Source organism: Thunnus albacares, chromosome 11 (genome assembly GCF_914725855.1).
Source record: "Thunnus albacares chromosome 11, fThuAlb1.1, whole genome shotgun sequence".
NCBI lineage: Eukaryota > Metazoa > Chordata > Actinopteri > Scombriformes > Scombridae > Thunnus > Thunnus albacares.
In genome coordinates this window covers 15,486,124-15,504,975 of record NC_058116.1, presented here as the reverse complement: position 1 = coordinate 15,504,975, position 18,852 = coordinate 15,486,124, and the positions used below count along the sequence as shown (strand labels likewise).

General features: G+C 38.7%; 2 protein-coding genes across 7 annotated transcripts in view; both read left to right on the top strand.

Annotated features, from left to right (window-relative positions):
• The window catches only part of rapgef4a (Rap guanine nucleotide exchange factor 4a), a 39,671-nt gene extending 29,960 nt beyond the window's left edge, over positions 1 to 9,711 (top strand). For 4 of the 5 annotated variants that reach the window (XM_044366795.1, XM_044366797.1, XM_044366796.1 and 1 more), the window contains 17 exons: positions 446 to 561; positions 2,086 to 2,171; positions 2,547 to 2,625; positions 2,717 to 2,867; positions 3,737 to 3,825; positions 3,986 to 4,016; positions 4,113 to 4,191; positions 5,345 to 5,491; positions 7,050 to 7,147; positions 7,359 to 7,484; positions 7,613 to 7,791; positions 7,906 to 7,996; positions 8,080 to 8,130; positions 8,370 to 8,457; positions 8,599 to 8,663; positions 8,762 to 8,816; positions 8,965 to 9,711. In XM_044366795.1, coding sequence (XP_044222730.1) covers positions 446 to 561; positions 2,086 to 2,171; positions 2,547 to 2,625; positions 2,717 to 2,867; positions 3,737 to 3,825; positions 3,986 to 4,016; positions 4,113 to 4,191; positions 5,345 to 5,491; positions 7,050 to 7,147; positions 7,359 to 7,484; positions 7,613 to 7,791; positions 7,906 to 7,996; positions 8,080 to 8,130; positions 8,370 to 8,457; positions 8,599 to 8,663; positions 8,762 to 8,816; positions 8,965 to 9,092 — 1,659 coding nt within the window. In that variant the 3' untranslated portion in view covers positions 9,093 to 9,711. The remainder of the gene's footprint in view (positions 1 to 445; positions 562 to 2,085; positions 2,172 to 2,546; positions 2,626 to 2,716; positions 2,868 to 3,736; positions 3,826 to 3,985; positions 4,017 to 4,112; positions 4,192 to 5,344; positions 5,492 to 7,049; positions 7,148 to 7,358; positions 7,485 to 7,612; positions 7,792 to 7,905; positions 7,997 to 8,079; positions 8,131 to 8,369; positions 8,458 to 8,598; positions 8,664 to 8,761; positions 8,817 to 8,964) is intronic. The other variant, XR_006406149.1, reaches the window with a different exon arrangement.
• Positions 9,712 to 10,730: 1,019 nt separating this feature from the next.
• The window catches only part of zak (sterile alpha motif and leucine zipper containing kinase AZK), a 25,289-nt gene continuing 17,167 nt past the window's right edge, over positions 10,731 to 18,852 (top strand). The window contains exons 1-3 of one of the 2 annotated variants that reach the window (XM_044366800.1): positions 10,731 to 10,970; positions 13,157 to 13,346; positions 13,997 to 14,084. In XM_044366800.1, coding sequence (XP_044222735.1) covers positions 13,188 to 13,346; positions 13,997 to 14,084 — 247 coding nt within the window. In that variant the 5' untranslated portion in view covers positions 10,731 to 10,970; positions 13,157 to 13,187. The remainder of the gene's footprint in view (positions 10,971 to 13,156; positions 13,347 to 13,996; positions 14,085 to 18,852) is intronic. The other variant, XM_044366801.1, reaches the window with a different exon arrangement.

Below are 18,852 nucleotides of genomic sequence, written 5' to 3'. Positions count from 1 at the left end.
ATAATTATAAGTGTGTTTATTCCCTTTGTGGTCTTTTCCAGTTTGCAAGAAGACATTGTAACATATTAGGCACTTGGTTTAAACCTCCTGCTCACTAAAGTTATTGTAGCTTATGTGCTGACTGTCTTCTGAAGAGCCCAGTAACACAGCCCAGTGTCATACCGCTGCCTCTGCATTAGGAAAAATGACAAGTAGTTCTTCAGAAAGCAGGGAGTCAAATGTGTCTGCCATTTTAGGATGACTGGTGGTGTAAACACTGTGTTTAGTTTATGACATACCATTCTCAGTTGTGGAAATGTCTGTTCATACTCACTAAAACTACATACAACCCTACAGTGTATCGTAAACATGATCATGGCTGTTTTGGATTCCAACTCAATCAGCTTCTGTTTAGGTCATCTGTTTTTATAGTAAAATGCTTAACTGATGTGTATTCACTGTGAAGGATGTGGAGGCCAACACGGTGCGTCTGAAGGAGCATGGTCAGGATGTTCTGGTGTTAGAGAAGAGTCTCAGCAGCAGCCGAACCTCCGTCCAGGGAGCCTCATCGTCCCATTACAAGTAAATGCACCAACTCTCACCTGTGTGTATCTGTTGTTGACCTTATTTAGAGCTGAAATGATTAGTTGATTCATTAATTAGTTTAACGACAGAAAAATAATCAACTATTTTCGATGAACTGATGAATTTTTCAAGCAACAATAGTGAAAAAATGGTGAACATTTTCTAGTTTCAGCCTCTCAAACTGTCATATATGATTGTAAACTGAATATCTTTGGGTTTTTGGACTGCTGAAGGTGTAATCTTGGGCTCCTTCATACATACACTTAAACTCAAGGTGCTTTAAATAAAATTTAACATTTAACATTTAAAAAACAAATAAATTAGATGGTGGCAAATGAAGCATTAAAATACAGGAAAGCAGGTTATAATAGGAATAAAATTTCAAATAATATTAAAAGAATTAAGTAAACTTTCAATAAGATTCAGTAAGTGCCAGGAATACAGAATACAAAGTTGCATGGCAGATATTTATGAACAGATTGTTCCACAGTTTTGATCCATAATGAGAAAGCGCTGCTTCTCCATATTTCTTTGTCATAACTGTTGGTACATTTAGTGCTGTAGTGTTTTATGACCTAAGGCAGCGTCTAGCAATATCGTGGGAGGGATACTGTTGTCGTACTAAAAACGGAGGTGGTAAACTATTCATAGCCTTGTAAACCAGAAAAAAGACAGGGAGCCAGTGTAAAGATGATACTATGGGTGTAGTGTGCTCCCTCTTACTTGTCTTTGTTTGTAAAAAATGTTTGTAATAGTTTTTTGGGTGACAATGGAGGTCTATGGCACAGAGGAATAAGCTGCATCAGGCTTTGACTGCATAGAAAACACTTTTCAAGGGATTTGTAGCAATAAGAAAAATATAAAATCTCACCAGCTTTATCCTTTAAAACACTGGAAGTTCTTGGTGAATACTGGACTCTCTCAGCCAGCGTGAGCAGCTTCCTGAGTGCGCAGGCAGCACGAGCACAAGAGCGATCCTGTGCTCTGCGGCCAACAAGTGTTATCTTAATTGAGGCATCTGTCACTGCACCGTGGTCGCTGTAATATAGAGAGACACATTAATGGTAATAATGGCCTAGCTCCTAGGGGAAAAAGAAGGCCTGGCAAGTCACAATTACTTGTTCGGGGTCGCCCTCTAATCAACTCTGCTCCTCACACATAAGAGTGTCAAGACTGTGTTCTCCCCCCCGTAAGTGGGGAAGACACAACGTGGCTTGTGCGACTCCCTCTTGTGATCCGGTTGTCAAGTAATGAAAACAACCGAGGCTGGATCGTGTTGATTCTCCTTCACGTAAAGATGCCCCCACATTTTTTTTTTTTTTTTTTAGCCTTCTCTCTCGCGGCACTTAGCCCAGACTGCCCTTAAATCTTCAGCCGGCCAAGAACTCTGTGATTGTAAATAGGATTTTTATCAAATGAAGCAATCACAGGCACATGTTCGAGTAACACAAATCAGTGGAGGGCCACAGCCAGTGTTTCTTGATTAGTGGAGGGTGTGTGTTTTATTCTGTGTCGCTCCAGATACAAGGTAATGTCGGGGACGCCGGAGAAGATTTTGGAGCACCTCCTTGAAATGATGCGATTGGATTCTCAATTCACAGAGTCAGGTACTGCTCACCGTGCAACATCCAGTGTGCTAGATTAGTGCCATCTAATACAATCTATCAATATGAAGATCATTTACTGTGAAGGGTTTCTGTGCAGTGTATTTACTCCCTCTGGCTCAGCGTTTCTCTCTTCTGTCCTCTGCCTACTGCTCTGCACTGACCTGCTTGTTCTGCTCTATAATTAGCCACACATCACAGAGCTGATCTAATTACTCTCGCTTGTGTGGATCCATATGGTTTTCATTTGCTCTCACAGGTGACAGAAACAGGGCCGTGTAGATCAAGGTCTGATGGCTCTGGACAGCCTTTGATCTGCTCTTACACTGGCGTCACAGGTGTTTGACATGACCTCCTCTCTTTTTTTTCCCTCCACAGATTCAGCTTTAGATGACTTTGTGCTCCTGCACTGTGTCTTCATACCAAACACTCAGCTATGTCCGGTGTTGATGGCCCAATATCCTTTCGGCATCGGCGCCATGTTTCCCAATTAAATGTTCTCCCCCCCTCTACCTTCTTACATGTTTTGATCTTTAACTGCTGTGCACCTACCATGCTCAGGCCTCGCAGGGCTCTGCGCAGGAGAAGCTGGATTACACACTTAACAACAAGCGCAGGGTGATCCGCCTGGTGATGCAGTGGGCCGCTGTACACGGGGATCACCTGCAGGAGGAGGACGTCTCAGTAGCCTTCCTAGAGGTCAGCCTGTAGATATGAGTGCTGTTGTAACCACTCTTATAGGTCCAGATTATCAACAACAGCAACACTTTAATAATGAATGTAAAGTAAATCTGTGTTTCTATTAGAATGTTTTTGTAATTTAGATTTTAGTGACAGTGCACAATGCTGCAGCCTAACAACATGTAACATTATACAAAGTTAGAATAATAGAAGACATGAAGTACTCCGAAGTCATCATACATACAACATACATGACTGACAACAAAAAAGTCACTAAATTTTTCATATATTTTTCTTGATGTCCTTTATGTGACTTTATGTCATTGTTGCTGTTCTTGCACCTGTCATCCAATCAGAACAGAGAATTCTCAGCGATAGTGGTATAAAACAAATCTTGAAAACAAAAAGCAAAGCCACAGGTGTGATTGTCATAGACGTGGGTTTCATGTCGATTCAGAGATCCATGATAAGACTTGCTCTTATTAGATATTTGCAACATGATGTAATTTATTCACAGTTTTACTGCTTGTTAATCTAGTTTTTATTTTTGGGCTTTCCCTGACAAAAAGGCCAGATGATGAATATTGATTATATGATATTGACTGTTTGTTCTTCCATTTGTGCCTCTAATCTGATTTCAGATGTTAAACTGAATTAATTTGTGGTGCCTGATACATCAGTGTTTTATATATTTTGAAGACTGGTCACTCAGGCGATAGACAGACAGACAGATACGGTAGATGGATAACACAATAAAGCTAAAAGCTCCATATTTTCCAGCAATCCACCTCAGCCAGACGACCGAATTACAAAATTACCTCTCGTTTTCGTTCGCTTATTACTTCTTCTGAAGCTTCTTCTTATTCAGAGGTTGTTGTGTGTTGCAGGAGTTTCTCATGGCGGTATCTAATGACGCAAAAGCGATTCCACCCCTCAGGGATCAACTAACAGAGTTGGAAAGAATCGTAAAGCGCAAGTAAGTTCACTTTTTTTTTTTTTAAGATGTTTTGGAGAGAAAGATGAAAAAACTGTCATGATGCAAAGAGCCCCAATCTCAAAACTGCCAAATCAAAGCTGCAACTACCTAACTTTAGTATGTTTAATTGTTTGATTGTTACTTTTTTCCCACATTTTAGTGCTGAAGATGCCAGATCCTCACAGAAAAAGGTATGAGACTTTCAAATTAAAGTTCATGTGCAGATAATGTTATATAGTTTTTATGTAACTGTTGTGATGACTGAACCTGTTTAAACTCTGTCACAGCACAAAGTTCTGCTGCGGCAGTTCAGTATGGGAGATGAGAAGCTTCAGAAACGTCAGCCCATCAAGAGTAATGATGAAAGTGAGTAAAGGGCATATCTACACAAGCCTGAGTCAGTGTATCATACAAGGATTGTCCTGAGGATCATATACTGTTGTTGTTGCTACTCGAGGACGACTGTCCGCCACTGTTATATTAGATCTACTGTTTGAAACTTTTATTTAGCATTGACTTGACCTCACCTGATCTTCAGTAGACATACTGTAACTTCATGTTGGAGTAGAGTGTTTTTGTTAAATTTGAAACAGTAGGAGACAATGTCAGTGCTATGTAAAGGATGGATGTTTCACAGTTAAGAGTTTTAAATTGACTCAGAAACTTTATACTGAAATGGATGTTTTTAATTCTTCAACTTGTCTCTCTAATCTGTCTAATATGATTTAGAATGATTTATATATCTTAAATTTATGTCACTCAGGCCATGCACATGCTACTGATAACAATGTAAGAATACAAACACAATTCTGTTGATGCAGATTTTTTGTGTGTTTTTATCTCTTTTTTTGTCTGCACAATCACACACTCAGACATTTCTGTTAGCATAGCCTTGATTGAGGCCAGTTCTTGCCTGGTTCTCGTTGAACTCTGACTGTGTGTTGGCAAACTCCTGTCGTCACAGGTTACAAATGCTTATGAGTTGTGAAAAGTTTAACCAAGGAGTAATTTTTCTTTCCCAGGATGTGTTATTTGAATATTTTTATATGGTTAAATGGGTAAAAGTGAGAAAAATTAGAAAAAGAATTTACAGTTTAGCATCTATAAGCAGTATATAAACTAAAATAAATGTTTTGTACAATATTTATCAACAATTATAACATCTCCTATGAAGACATATTTTATATTATTACAACTGTGCTTTACTATATTGTCATTTATTATCTATTTATACACCAACTTCCATTTATTGGTGTCCACAGGAGGAGTTACAGTTGTTGTCAAATACATTAATAAACTCTTATAATCGGCTCACAACTACATTATAGTGTGTTATAAACCATTTATTAAATGCTACTGTCTAATGTTAAATAGGGGGACATAAACTAAACTTCTTCTTCTCTCCTAAGATGGGAACAAGTGCATTAATCAAAGTATTACTAACTGTCCAGTACTGCTTTATGTCTTCATTATTCCTTTGTGCTGACAGTCCTGTGTTTGCTCTGATTCATATGTCCAGTTCTGTTTAAAGTCTTCTGCTGTGACCACACCTACACCACAATCCGCTCCCCCGTAGCTGCCTCAGTCAGGGAGGTCATCAGTGCTGTGGCTGACAAGCTGGGGTCAGCAGAGGACCTGCTCCTGGTCAACCTCAGTTCGGCAGGAGGTGAGAGTGGCGGCAGCTACATGTTAATCAAATGATTGGAAACACCGCAAGGGACAGCCCGAGCAGGGTGTTATACTAATTAATCCCTGACTGATTAAGTGGAAAATTAATGGCTTTGAGTTTGCTGACTTTGACTGGCTGCTGCATTAGGTGCTAAGGAATGGCCTTCATAGCATCTTGAGAAAAACCGGAGCTCAGTTTGTCTCATTACATTCAGCACGAGGCTGCTGCTGACACTTACTGCTCCCTACTGTAGTGCTGTTCCACTGTCTCTGCCAGACAGCTCCACTGCAGCTCTTACTAGTCCATGTTTGACCTGGACATTCTTCACCACTGGCAAGTAAACAAATACAGAGCTGCGGCTGCTCTCTTGCCTGGAGACTATTATCATACAGCTCACATATCTCAGATCAGTTAACTTTAGCTTAGCAAGACAAAATCAAGGCTGCAGCTTGTATGTTTATAACCAAGCAGAAAATTACTTTTTAAGGACAGATAGTATGATATGATAATAGTACTGTATATGGTGTCATATGATAATAGTACTATATATGGTGTCATATACCATCATCATCTCTCAGATTGTCATTAGTGTGCAAAGGCTGTTCAGTATACTCTGGATTTTCAGAAGGCAGTTAGGAAACTGAGACTTTGCAATCACCTTGTACAGTAGTTTTTAGAAATAAAGACATACAGTATATATATTTAAACAACGTTTATTCACACAAGTCTATAGCCATGCAAGCAGCTCTGTGAGGCTGTACTTTGGGCCGAATACCAACATTAGCATGCTAACATGCTCACAATGATGACAATACCAGCCTACTGATGTTTAGCAGGTATCGTTTTTACCATATTCATCATCTTAGTTTACTGTGTTAGCATACTAACATTAGCTAATTAACACGAAACACAAAGTACAAATGAGGCTGATGGGGATGTTATTAGTTTTGCATGTATTTAGACAGGCGAGCAAATTAAAGTTTTGACCTGATAATGGCACAAGATGAAAAGTTAGGGGTCCACCAAGAGGGACATGAATGTGTGCACCACATTTTATGACAATCCATCTAAAATTAGTAAGACATTCAACAAATGTGAACCTTGTGATGGTGCTAGAGGAAAAGTTAGAGGATCACCAAAGTCAGTAGGATACGTCCTCTGGGGACCATTAATGTCTGTACAAAATTGTATGCTAATCCATTAAGCAGACACTGAAATATTTCAAAGGATATGTGAAATGTTTGACTTGCTGATGGTGCTCGAGGAAAGTCAGAGGATCACCAAAGTCAGAGGGCTTCAGGAACCATGAGTGTCTTTACAAAATCAATCCAATAGTTGTTTGGATATTTCTCAGTCTGAACTGAAATATATTACCATTCTTAGACCGCACTGCTAGCGATGCTAACTAACTTAGTCACTTCAATATTTCTTGTGTAGGATCCATTTTTTGTGTTTTTGTTACATTGAATTGATTGTGTGCATCATTTTCCATAAAATGCCAATTACAATATGTAATCTTTTTTTCACCCTTGTGTGTTATGCGTTTGTTGTACAGAGAAAGTCGTCTTCAAGCCCAACGATGTTTCAGTGTTCTCCACACTCACCATCAATGGTCGGCTGTTTGCCTGTCGGAGGGATCAGTTGGATTCTTTGGTGTGTTTATCTCTCCCAGAAAACACTTCTTACACTCTCTCATCATATAAAAGTAGAACTCCTCACCAAGTTGTATGTGTATCTCTGAAAATCTGTTGCTGTTACACGTTACATACATGTTTTCTGCTGATCTTTGTACAAAAATTGACCCCAAAATCATAGATTATATGAATATCACATATAAAATATAGTTTTTTCCCCTGTTTTCTAGACCCCTTTACCTGAGCAGGAGGGTCCCTCTTCAGGGTCACTGGCTGGCTTTGAGTTGATGAGCTCTAAGGATGTGGCTTACCACATGACCTCCTATGACTGGGAGCTTTTCCACTGTGTACATGAGGTATGACTCAGATACCGGGTGCCATTAACAGAACTGATTTAATATCAGTTGGCAAGATCGATATAGTAGTTAATCCACTATTTTTATTCACATGAAGGTCAGTTCTGTTTTTCTTTGGTATCCAACAGCTTGAACTCATCTACCACACATTTGGAAGGAAAAATGTCAAGAAAACCACTGTGAACCTGGATCTGTTCCTGAGGAGGTTTAATGAAATTCAGTTTTGGGTGATCACAGAGGTCTGTCTGTGTTCTCAGCTCAGCAAGCGAGTGCAGCTTCTCAAGAAGTTCATCAAGATTGCCGCTCAGTAAGTGGACCTCTTTTCATCATCTGCTCTCTGTCTCACTTTGTTTTCTTTGACACACTTTGTAGTTTTGTTTACTTGCAACTCTTTCTTACCTTTTTCATATATCTTTCGTAGCTGTAAGGACTACAGGAATCTGAACACCTTCTTTGCTATCATTATGGGACTAAGTAACCCAGCAGTGAGCCGACTGAGTCAGACCTGGGAGGTGGGTATCTGTCCACAGTCTATGCTTGTTTATTAATCATATCAATACAGCATTTTAACCTCCACTGTCATCTGTCTTTACAGAAACTTCCAAGCAAATTCAAGAAGTTTTATGTGGAATTTGAAAACTTGATGGTAAATTGAGACAACTCATTTTATATGTCCAATCATACTTTTTGTTGACTTCAAATCATCTCCATTTTTTTAGGTTTTATGTCTGAGCAAACGCTGAATAGAAAATCAGGAGTCTAGCAGAGTCAGCTGGTTGTTAGAATTGAATGTGGGTTTAGCAGCAACATCTCTGGCTGACACTGTGATGGATCTGTTTTAACACAGTGACGGTAGATCTCAGAACAGTGTGACTGTTTCCACAGGACCCGTCCAGAAACCACCGAGCGTACCGACTGACAGTTGCCAAGCTGGAGCCTCCCATCATTCCTTTCATGCCACTGCTGATCAAAGGTCAGAGTGTCGGCGTGACCGTTTATTTTTAATGTAACATTATTTTGACCTGTGTGTCACAGTTGTTCTGTTGTTGAACTGCTTCTACAACAAACTTCTAACATCACTCCCTGTATTTTTCTTGTGTTTTTTTCCCCCCAGACATGACATTCACTCATGAGGGCAACAAGACAGTTATCGACAATTTGGTCAATTTTGAGAAAATGGTGAGGCTCTGAAGGTGCAGATTGTCGTCTGACAGTCCTTTTTAACTGATCAATTAATTGCTGATATCTGCTGCTGATTATAGCTTTTTGTCTCACAGCGGATGATAGCGAATACAGTGAAGATAGTGAGATACTGTCGGAGTCAGCCATTCAGTAAGTCCTGAATGATCATTTCATAACAATGAAAACTGGGATGAAATAGAAAATAATCACCCCGTTTTTCTCTGTTGATTTTTAGGGATTACATTGTGACATTTTTCTCATAATTTGTGACATTTTTCTGCAACACTGCTCATCTCAGGTCCAGATTCACCTCTGGCCAGCAAGAACCACCCAGAAGTGCGGAGCTACGTACGTCAGCTCAATGTGATCGACAACCAAAGGACGCTAACCCAGCTCTCTCATGGACTTGAGCCTCGCAGGTCTTGAAACCACTCAGGGACAGAAACGTTAAACGCTGATGCTGCTTCACTACATGACATGTGCTTGCGCTGGTATGAATTTACTCCAACACAGGCAATCACTTGGAGGACCTAATGACGTATCAGATAATGAGATATTGTTTCAGATGCCATTGCCTGACTTCTTAACCCTTTTATTACAGTAATTTTAACAACAGTAATTGTTGGCGGATGAAGCACCTCTCATATTACTGCGCTGCAGTCATAACCATCATCTCCAAGTCAAACAAGAGCAACAATTGAAGAAATTAAAGATCTTTGGGGGATCTCTTCATCAGATTATTGTGTAACATTTCAGATGTAAACACTATGTGATGCTGAAGCTTTAAAAATGCAAAGTCTCGATATTCCTGATATTCAGTTGTTTCTTATCTTTTGTATCAAACAATATTTATACATATTTAAGTTTGTGAGATTGTTACGTGCTGTAAATTGTATACAAATATTTATTTTGTCATCAGCATGCAAACGGTTCTGATTGTTTGACTTTTTATTAAGCATTGAGCACATTCCTCTTTTAAAGTCTGAGATACAGTAAATGTCTGAAAACCTTTTGTGTGCTGTAAATATTAAATATTTTAGATGTATTTCTGCCTTAATGTCTTTAATGTTTTGTTATGTTGTTTCATTAATATGTTAATTACAATCATGGCATGTTAAAATAGCATACTTTCTGTAGTCTGCAGGGAAGTTCGGAAGAGTTTATGATTTCTTATGCAATAAGAACTAGTCTGTTAGTCATTAGGGCATGTCCAGGCCTCCTCAGAGTGATTTGCCATGTTGATTTAGGTTTTTTCCCGGGAACCTTCACACGAGATGGTTGATGTCAATACTTAGGTCAGCAGGAGGAGGGAAAACTCAGTAGAAGTCAGTTATGACTCATGGTCTCTTGGTTCAGGCTCCTAATCTATTGAATAACGTGTTAAATCACATCCTGAAGACAAGTTTAGTTCCAAGAACACTTGGGATGATTTGTATTGTTGACTTAGTGTAGTGTAATAAAAGGGAACTCAGTCAGTCATTTTGAAGGCTTTGTGGAAAAATTGTATTTGGGATAAAAGCTGCAATTTGTATTAAAGAAAAGTATGTATTTTCATTTTACATGATATGAAAATTAACTGCAACTTTCCGAAAATAATAATAATCTTTTTTTTCAGATGATATCAATTACATTAATAATGTTCTGAGAACAAGTAAGTTAACATTGGCTATGATGGTTGTGTCTTACAGTTGGTTGTTAGTAGGAGGAACTTTAGATACATTTAGGCTTTCTTAAGATACGCGCATTTGTACAGCACCTTTCGATAAAATAAAGGCAATTCAAAGTGATTTACACATAAAATCACTCAAATATACTTAAAAGACACTGAAAATGGAAATACATTTAAATGAGCTACAATGAAACAACAAAGCCTAATAACTGACAAGAGTAAAAGCCATATTGAGTTCTGTTAACTTAAAGGCTACCAAGAGGATTTTCCCCAAAGTTGCCAAGTAAAGGACTTTTAAGAGACCCACTGGACACTGGACACCGCGGTCCCAGGACATGTGCAATAAACAGCAAAGAGCCATGGAGTGTGTCTACTTTAATCCAGTGGGGGGAGCTGTTGTCATCAGGATTGTGGCTGGACAGAGGCCAGTTCACTGGTAAAACTACTCAGGCGGCTGTAAGAACAAGTTGTGCAACCAGTAAAACCACCGTGAACTCAGTGAAGAAATCGAAAACATCACGAGATTTTCCGGAACTCAAAATTTATCAGTTTTTCTCACTGTAAGTTTATCTCTTGCGCGGTGTAACCTGCACCCACGGCCCGCTTTGAAGCCGGAAACCTCACATTTAATGTCGGTATGTATGTTGGTAATGTGACTGAGAGTCAAAGTTAAGTGCGTGCTGGTAGCTTTAGTGGCATCCATATGTACAGCGTACATAGTCTATGGTGCATGAAAAGTTTCTCTTATAGTCATACTCACTTCCTGTTGATTTTACAAGGATGCATTTGGTTCAGACTAAACAGGATGTTTGTTGGTTTACTGTTGTTTTAAGGTTTCTTACGATCACACAGAGAAAACTGTGTATTTCTCAAGGGTCGCTTAGACATAATCTAATGATATTTTTAGCCCTAATCTTGTAGTGAACTCTGCTTTATGCCTTTTCATGGTAAAATATTCTTAAATGTTCATAATGCATTATATTCCCAGTTATATAAGACAGTGGTTCTCAAGCTTTTTTAAGGACCCCTAAACTGACAAAAATTAGACCCCCATTTGATAAGATCATGTCCAAGGGTCCCCATCTGATAAGATTTTTGCTTTTAGATGTTTTATTACAGAAAATGTGTGAAACCCATGGATAAAATAGTCATACATGCTGTCATTGTGTTACTTATGGATTAGGGCTGAGCAATATATTGATATTATATCTATATTGTGATATGAGACTAGATATCGTCTTAGATTTTGGATATTGTAATATCGTGATATGGCATGAGTGTTGTCTTTTCCTGGTTTTATAGGCTTTATTACAGTAAAGTGATGTAATTTTCTGAACTTACCAGACTGTTCCAGCTGTTCTATTATTTGCCTTTACCTACTTGGTCATTATATCCACATTACTGATGATTATTTATCAGAAATCTCATTGTGTTTTGTGAAAGCAAAATAATCATCCCTATGATATTCTCACAATATCGATATTGAGGTAGTTGCTCAAAAACATTGTGATATTTGATTTTGTCCATATCACCCAGCCCTATCATGGATGGAATTATAATGATAATCAATTATTCCCCTTTTTACTGAGGACCCCCTGGAACCCTCTCAAGGACCCCTGGGGGTCCCCAGACCCCACTATGAGAACCACTGATCTAAGCAACCCAGATTTCAAAATACATTTCTCATACGCTGTAAATTCAATGGTTAGTGTTTAAGATTGTGCATCAACATGTGATAGCCCTGTTTTTGGATATTACCACGCTGCTGACTGTGAAGATGTGAAATGGAAGCTGGCAGGTCACCGCTTTGTGTAATTAATTTTTCATTTAGTTTTGATCACAGTAACTACCTGCGGTTTGACATATGGCTATCAGGCCCTTATTGTTGCAGTGTTTGCTATTAAGCGAGAACTGGCAGGGAGGAGTGCTACCATATCCCAGTAACCCTGGCGTCTTGAGTGGACAGACAATACTGTGGGGGCTGGTCCACTGAGCAGATTGGTGTGAGGCTAAGTATAGCATGAATACAAGTAAATCAGCAGAAAGCAATGGCTCCCCTCTGTGACAATGGAGGCATTTCCCGCTGGGATGGATAGCAATCCCAATGAAGACCCAGGTAACAGCCTTTTAAAAGCCGTAATTGCTCAGCTGTAAATGAACAATAACAGAGCTACAATTTCCTGTAATGATGGAATTACTTCTTTACAAGATGCTTTTATGCTGTTACGGACAAACAGAAAGGATGGCATAATCAATCTGTGTGGAAGCGTTATATTTCTAACCCTGGCTCACATAAATACCGCATATGTGGCCTTTATGCAGATAGGAAGAGCCACTTTTGAAGGTGACAGATAAAGATAATATGAAGGGGGTTTTCCAGGTTTTGGTCTTAAAACAGACAGTTAACATCACACACTTTTTTCTGCTATGACACTTGTGCTTCTCTCTCTCTCTACATGTGGCCTTACTTGTACTGAACACAGTAGGCTGTGCTGGAATAGTCTGTGACTTTGGCTGCATGATCACAGCATACCAGGCATGCCATCGTCCTTATACAAGCAGAGTCTGGACCCTGAGCTCATTGCTTACTGGTACTGATGATGAGGACTGTGTGTGGAGTAGACAAAGCGACAGATGACGGTCAAACCGGGCATATTACACTGACACCGCATGCAGAATCAGCTAATGGCACAGCAGCTTCTTTTCGGGTCACGCTGGAGTCCCGTCTAACCTCTCAATCTTTGAAGTGTCTCGCACCACAGGAGTTTCTTTTACCTTTGTTGAGCAAACCAGACTTCCTCCCTCCCTTGTGATCCTCCAGAAGCTGAGTCGGTGCTGAGTGTCATTATGAGATGTCGTCTCATAGCGCCTCCTTCGTGCAAATCAAGTTCGATGACATCCTCTTCTACGAGAACTGCGGCGGCGGCAGCTTTGGGAGTGTGTACCGAGCCAGGTGGATCTCCCAGGACAAAGAGGTGGCGGTGAAAAAACTGCTCAAGATTGAGAACGAGGTAGGAGTCATAATTGCTTGGGCTTTTCATATACTTTTTTAATTGTCAGTATAGTAATCACTTTAATTGCTACCCCATTTAACAGGATGTGGTGACTTCTGTACTCATCACTCATGGTCATTATACTCCCCCACTCTGAGGATTGTGCTGCAAAAGAAACATTATTGCCAAATGAGAGGATGTATTTGGCCCAGTTACAACACACACTGTTCTTGAAACTTCTTTCAAAGCACGGGCTCATTATCTTAAAGACAAAAAAATAATTATCTTTGAAATGTTTTCAGGGAAATTGTATTACATTTGTTGGCCTTGTGATGGGATGTTCAGAAAATTATTCATCGTTTCTTCTATGAAAGTCTAAAAGATCACAGATATCCATTCAATTTCACTCAAGTGTTGGAGAGATGATTGTTCACTGAAAATAATAATGTAATCCTTTCACACTTGAAGCAATTGTTCATTTAATTATAGTGTTTGGCTACAGTTAAATGAATTGGTTTTGTCGGGTTTCTGTTCTTTCTGGTTTCACAATGATCTTTCTCGGCCAGTACTTACTTTAATTACTTTACATACTGTACACTCTGTTTTTTCTTTATACACTGATTCGCAGACTTTTGTATAGAAACCTTTTATGTTGTCTTCTTGCTCAGGCTGAAATCCTCAGCGTCCTCAGCCACCGTAACATCATCCAGTTTTATGGCGCCATTGTTGAGGCTCCCAACTATGGGATTGTCACTGGTAAGTTTTTTAAAAATTATATCTCATTATTAAGCAGCATAAAGCAGATCTACTGGATCACATCATGTTGGAAAACGCAGCAGCTGAAATCTGTTTGCGCCAGTTGCACGGTTTGCTCAACACTGAATGGTTCAGAGGTTTCTATGGAAGCATTAGTGAATGACAGAAGGTTCAGGAAGTGCACACATTGATGCAGTACGTAGTTGTGTGCCCCTGTTTTTTTGTGTCTAGGTTAGAAGCTGAGAGGAGCAAAGCAGCCTCTAAAGCAGCAGTAAACTTCAGAAAACAAGAAGGCCTTGATGCCTCTGGATAAACTTTCATCTGGCAGGAGAGTAGAGGTCGTCCTGTGGAGATTTAATATGAGTTTCTCATTGTAATAGTGTTGATCTCTGCTATATACTGTAATGATAAACATCTGCATTTGGATTTTAGACTATCAACAGGATTATTTGGTCAAAATGTTTGTTTGTTTGTTGTTTGTTTCCTTTTGTTGATGAACTGGGAGGTGTTGGAAGTAAAGGAATGTTGACGCTTATCTTAATTTGTACCGACATACTGTCTGCTGTCCAGATGGTGCTCCAAATCACAAGTTATTGCTACGTTACTACACAGATTACTAGGGCTGCAACTAACAATTGTTTTCAGTATCGGTTAATCTGTTCTCGATTAATAGATTCCTCATTTGGTATCAAACATCGTAAAACAATGTAAAACGATGATCACAATATCCTGGAGCTCTAAGTAACATCATCCAATGTCTTGTTTTATTCAACAAACAGTCCAAAACCTCCAAATTATTTAATTAACAATAATTTTAAGAAATAATTTTAAAGGTGCAGTTTGTAGAATTTAGTGGCATCTAGCGGAACGGACTCGGCAGAAATGGAATATAATATTCATAAGTATGTTTTAATTAGTGTATAATCACCTGAAAATAAGAATCATTGTGTTTTCGTTACCTTAGAGCCCTTTATATCTACATAGGGAGCGGGTGCCCTTCCATGGAGGCTGCCATGTTGCACCGCCATGTTTCTACAGTAGCCCATAATGGACAAACCGAACACTGGCTCTAGAGAGGGCCTTTCACATTTTTCATGAGTTTTGCAGCCACTGTAGGTTCTCTTACATGCTTGGAAGGGGTTAGTAAGGGGTTATCGATAAAATCTGTAAATTTTCTGTCAATTGACTAATTAATTAATTGATTAATTGTATATATTAACAATTACTTTATTGATAAATCTGTTATAATCTGCTAATAGTTTCGTCTACATGATGTCTGTAAATGGTGGAACTCAAGATACTGGGTGTCCCCGACAGTCCAAACCCAAATATATTCAGTTTACACTGATATGAAGCAAAAAGACATTTGAGAAGCTGGAAACATCAAATGTTTGACATTTTTGTTTGATAAATGAATTAAACATTTAATCAGTTATCAAAATAAAATTTCTGCTAATCAACTAATCAAAAAATTGACCAACTGTTTCAACACTATTTGCTGTTGAGACTTTATTTGCAGTAGTACAACTTAAAACGGTCTTGCTGGAAAGCCAAACAAAAGAGGCAGTTTATATTGAAACAACAAACAGAGCATCACCAGCTATACGTCCACGAGGCGGCCCTAGAGCAGCAGTTTAGTACAAAAAGCTACATTTAGATGTGGAGCTGCGTTAAAGGCTCTTAATATATTTACTCTACATCAGAGGCTGAACTTCTGAGCCTCTTTTCATATATGAAGAAATACAGTTTCTGTTTGACTGTGACATTATTAAACATCTTGGACATTGATTACTGCATGTTTGACAAACCTAGTGACTACCCCCAGGTCATATATTTTTAATGTCTTGTCTACATCGCTACAAAGATTGCCTTCTCTTAAAGGAAAACAGTCAGTAAAAATGTAACAGCCCAGACTCACATCCTGAACGGGGAGTATCACCTCCTTTCATCATGTAGACAATACAAAGCGTCTCTTAGTGCAGCTGACAAGATCTTCTTTGTTCCTTTGGTCACTGAAAACAATAAATATAAGCCTCACAAGGTCACATCTGTCCTCGGTAAGTCAAATGTTTATGACGTGTAACCTAATATAGAAAAAAACTGCGATTTGTTTCTTTGCCATAATCAGGGGTGTTGCTGTTTTTCTAATGTGCAGACCCAATGTCCTTGAACAATAAAACATAACATTTTACATAACATTCATGTGCAGACACTTTTGTCTAAAGAACTTTGCAAAAAGTGCATTCAAACTCTACAGGAACTCTCTCTTAGACAAACAACTAAAGGTGTGTAAAGTACTACGATACAACTGCTTAAAGTTCTCAATGTACATAAGTAAAACAACACTATCAAATCTCAGAATTGTATTGAGAGAATATGGTATAAACTGAATTTATATTACTATATCAGTATGTTTGGGAAACATTTATGCAGAAGCTCATGGTGTGTTACATACATTCATATACTGTAGAGTACAAATTCTCCCAGAATTTAAAAGATAAATTGATTGAAAAAAACCCATTTACTCATATATGTAGTTGATATACTTATTTGCATGTATCTGCTTTTACCTGGATTTATGTTTTTCTTCAGTTCATCTTAAACTCCTGTGATCTGGGAGCCCTGGAGGGTCATGTAGGAGGGACTGGGGGTGGAGAAGGAGGGGCTAAAGTGAGGATAAGGCTGTTGACTGTAAATAGAGAACCATGAAGTGTATTTAAAAAAAGCCATCACAGTGAACATGATGTCTACGATTATGTTCAGTTATCAAGTTAAGCTGTCATTGTATGGTATTGCAGTTGAATGCACAGACTGATTTTTGCACCACATTACTACACAACAGTTATATAACTAACAAAACTCGCAGTGGGCATAATCTTCACTGTGATGGATCCCAAACAAGTTAAATGGAGTGCTCAAATTATTAGCTTACAGTAAATAAGACAGCAGTGGAAAACATGTCAGGTCAATTCAAGTCAGGTTAATCTTTATTTTCCCGTGATGGAAAATTTGGTTATACATGCTGTAATCATTTTTCCTGCTCATACGGATCATCAGAAGATCTCTTCCCTAAAGCGCCTTCAATGTAAATGATGAGGGACAAAATGTACAATCCTCATTTTGTGCAAACATGTATTTAAAAGTTTATTTGAAGCTTACATGAAGCTTCAGATGTCCAAATTAGTTGAATCAAGTAGTAATCTTTGAAAGTTGAAGCCTTTTTAGTGCAGAATTCTTTCTCCTTGGACAGTGTTTCCGTGTTGAGCTGCAGTGGAGGAAAAGTAACAAAAAGAGGGATATTGGTACAGAAAAGGCTGCAACTTGGAGTGGACTGCAACTGGAATATATCTACTTGATTTGACAGATGTAGACAGCTGAAGCCTCATATTAGCTTCAGAAAAATGTTTGAACACATTTTTTGCACAGAAGAATGAGTGGATTTTGGCCCCTGTCTCTTACATTCAAAGCATATTAGGGAGGCATCTTTTAATAGTTAGTATGAACAGGAGGAATGATTACAGCAAGAAAACCCTGTTTCAATGTTCATTTGGGCACCTGACTGTTGTTTTAAAAAAAGCTGAAAAATTGCTGATATCGTTTAAAGCACCACGCTAACAGATTCAACAACAACTCAATAGTTGCAACAACATAAGAGTGAGAGAGAGTTAATTTGGTATGATTGGGTGATTTATTTATAGAAGCTCTGTCAGTGTGTGTATAGTTGTCATCATCTTACCTTCACACAACTTTATGAGACTATGTGAGACTTCTTACTGGTTATGGTCAAAACTTTTGCACCTCTGCATATTCTCGAGCTGTGAATCAGCTGACACAACAGGAGCAGATCTCTCTTCGTTTGGACCGACACCGAGAGTATTAAACTGTCAGATCAAATCTGCACTCAGTGTCTGCACTTGTGTTGCAGTTTTAGAGCAGCACTAGCAGAAGTGCACCTGAACACTGTGCAAAAAGCATGTCTCTTCTATGTTCTTCTCAATAACGCAGGTAGTATTGCTTTTAATATGACATTATTAGTTGACATTATTAATTTCAAGTTGCCATTGCGGGTGTATGTAATGTGCTATTGTGTGTAGCTTTGTATTTTGTATAATGTGTTCTGTGTGTTTTTTGCTTTGTACTGTTTGTTGTTGTGCTGTTTGTATTCTTTGATTGTGGGGGACTGCAGATGTAAATTAGCTTTGAGCTAACTTTGGTGCAGTGCATCATATATGTTTAAAACTGTACTCTGTCCCGATAAAAATAAATACAATACATGACAACCTAGCAGCCGCTGCAGTATTTTGCAGATGTGAAACAGAAAGCTTTTGTTGTCAAGGAACCAATTGGTGTCTATATTTATCACAGCAGAACATACAGGGCAGTGTTTATGGCCATCCTGACAATGTCCAACATTCATCTACTCTGTTATAAATTTTCTGTTTGTTGACATACAGTACAGCATCAAGCTGGGCAGTCGCCTCTTTCTAACAGCCAACACCTACATCTTATTTTAGAGACCTTTTTTTTGTCTGTTGACCAGCAAGAGCTCAACAATTACTGCTGTCACTCAGCAGCCTCATAAACCTAATGAATGAAGGTTAGTTATTAATTTGGAACAAAAGTACATTAAACTCTGACACACCCTGCAAGGCTGTTTCACACAAGACAATTAAAACTCCTGTGTGACTTTAGAAGTTATTCACTCTGAGACTAAAATGAAAGTGCAGTTTTACATCAGACCAGCCCAGTAGTCATATTATCTATGGAA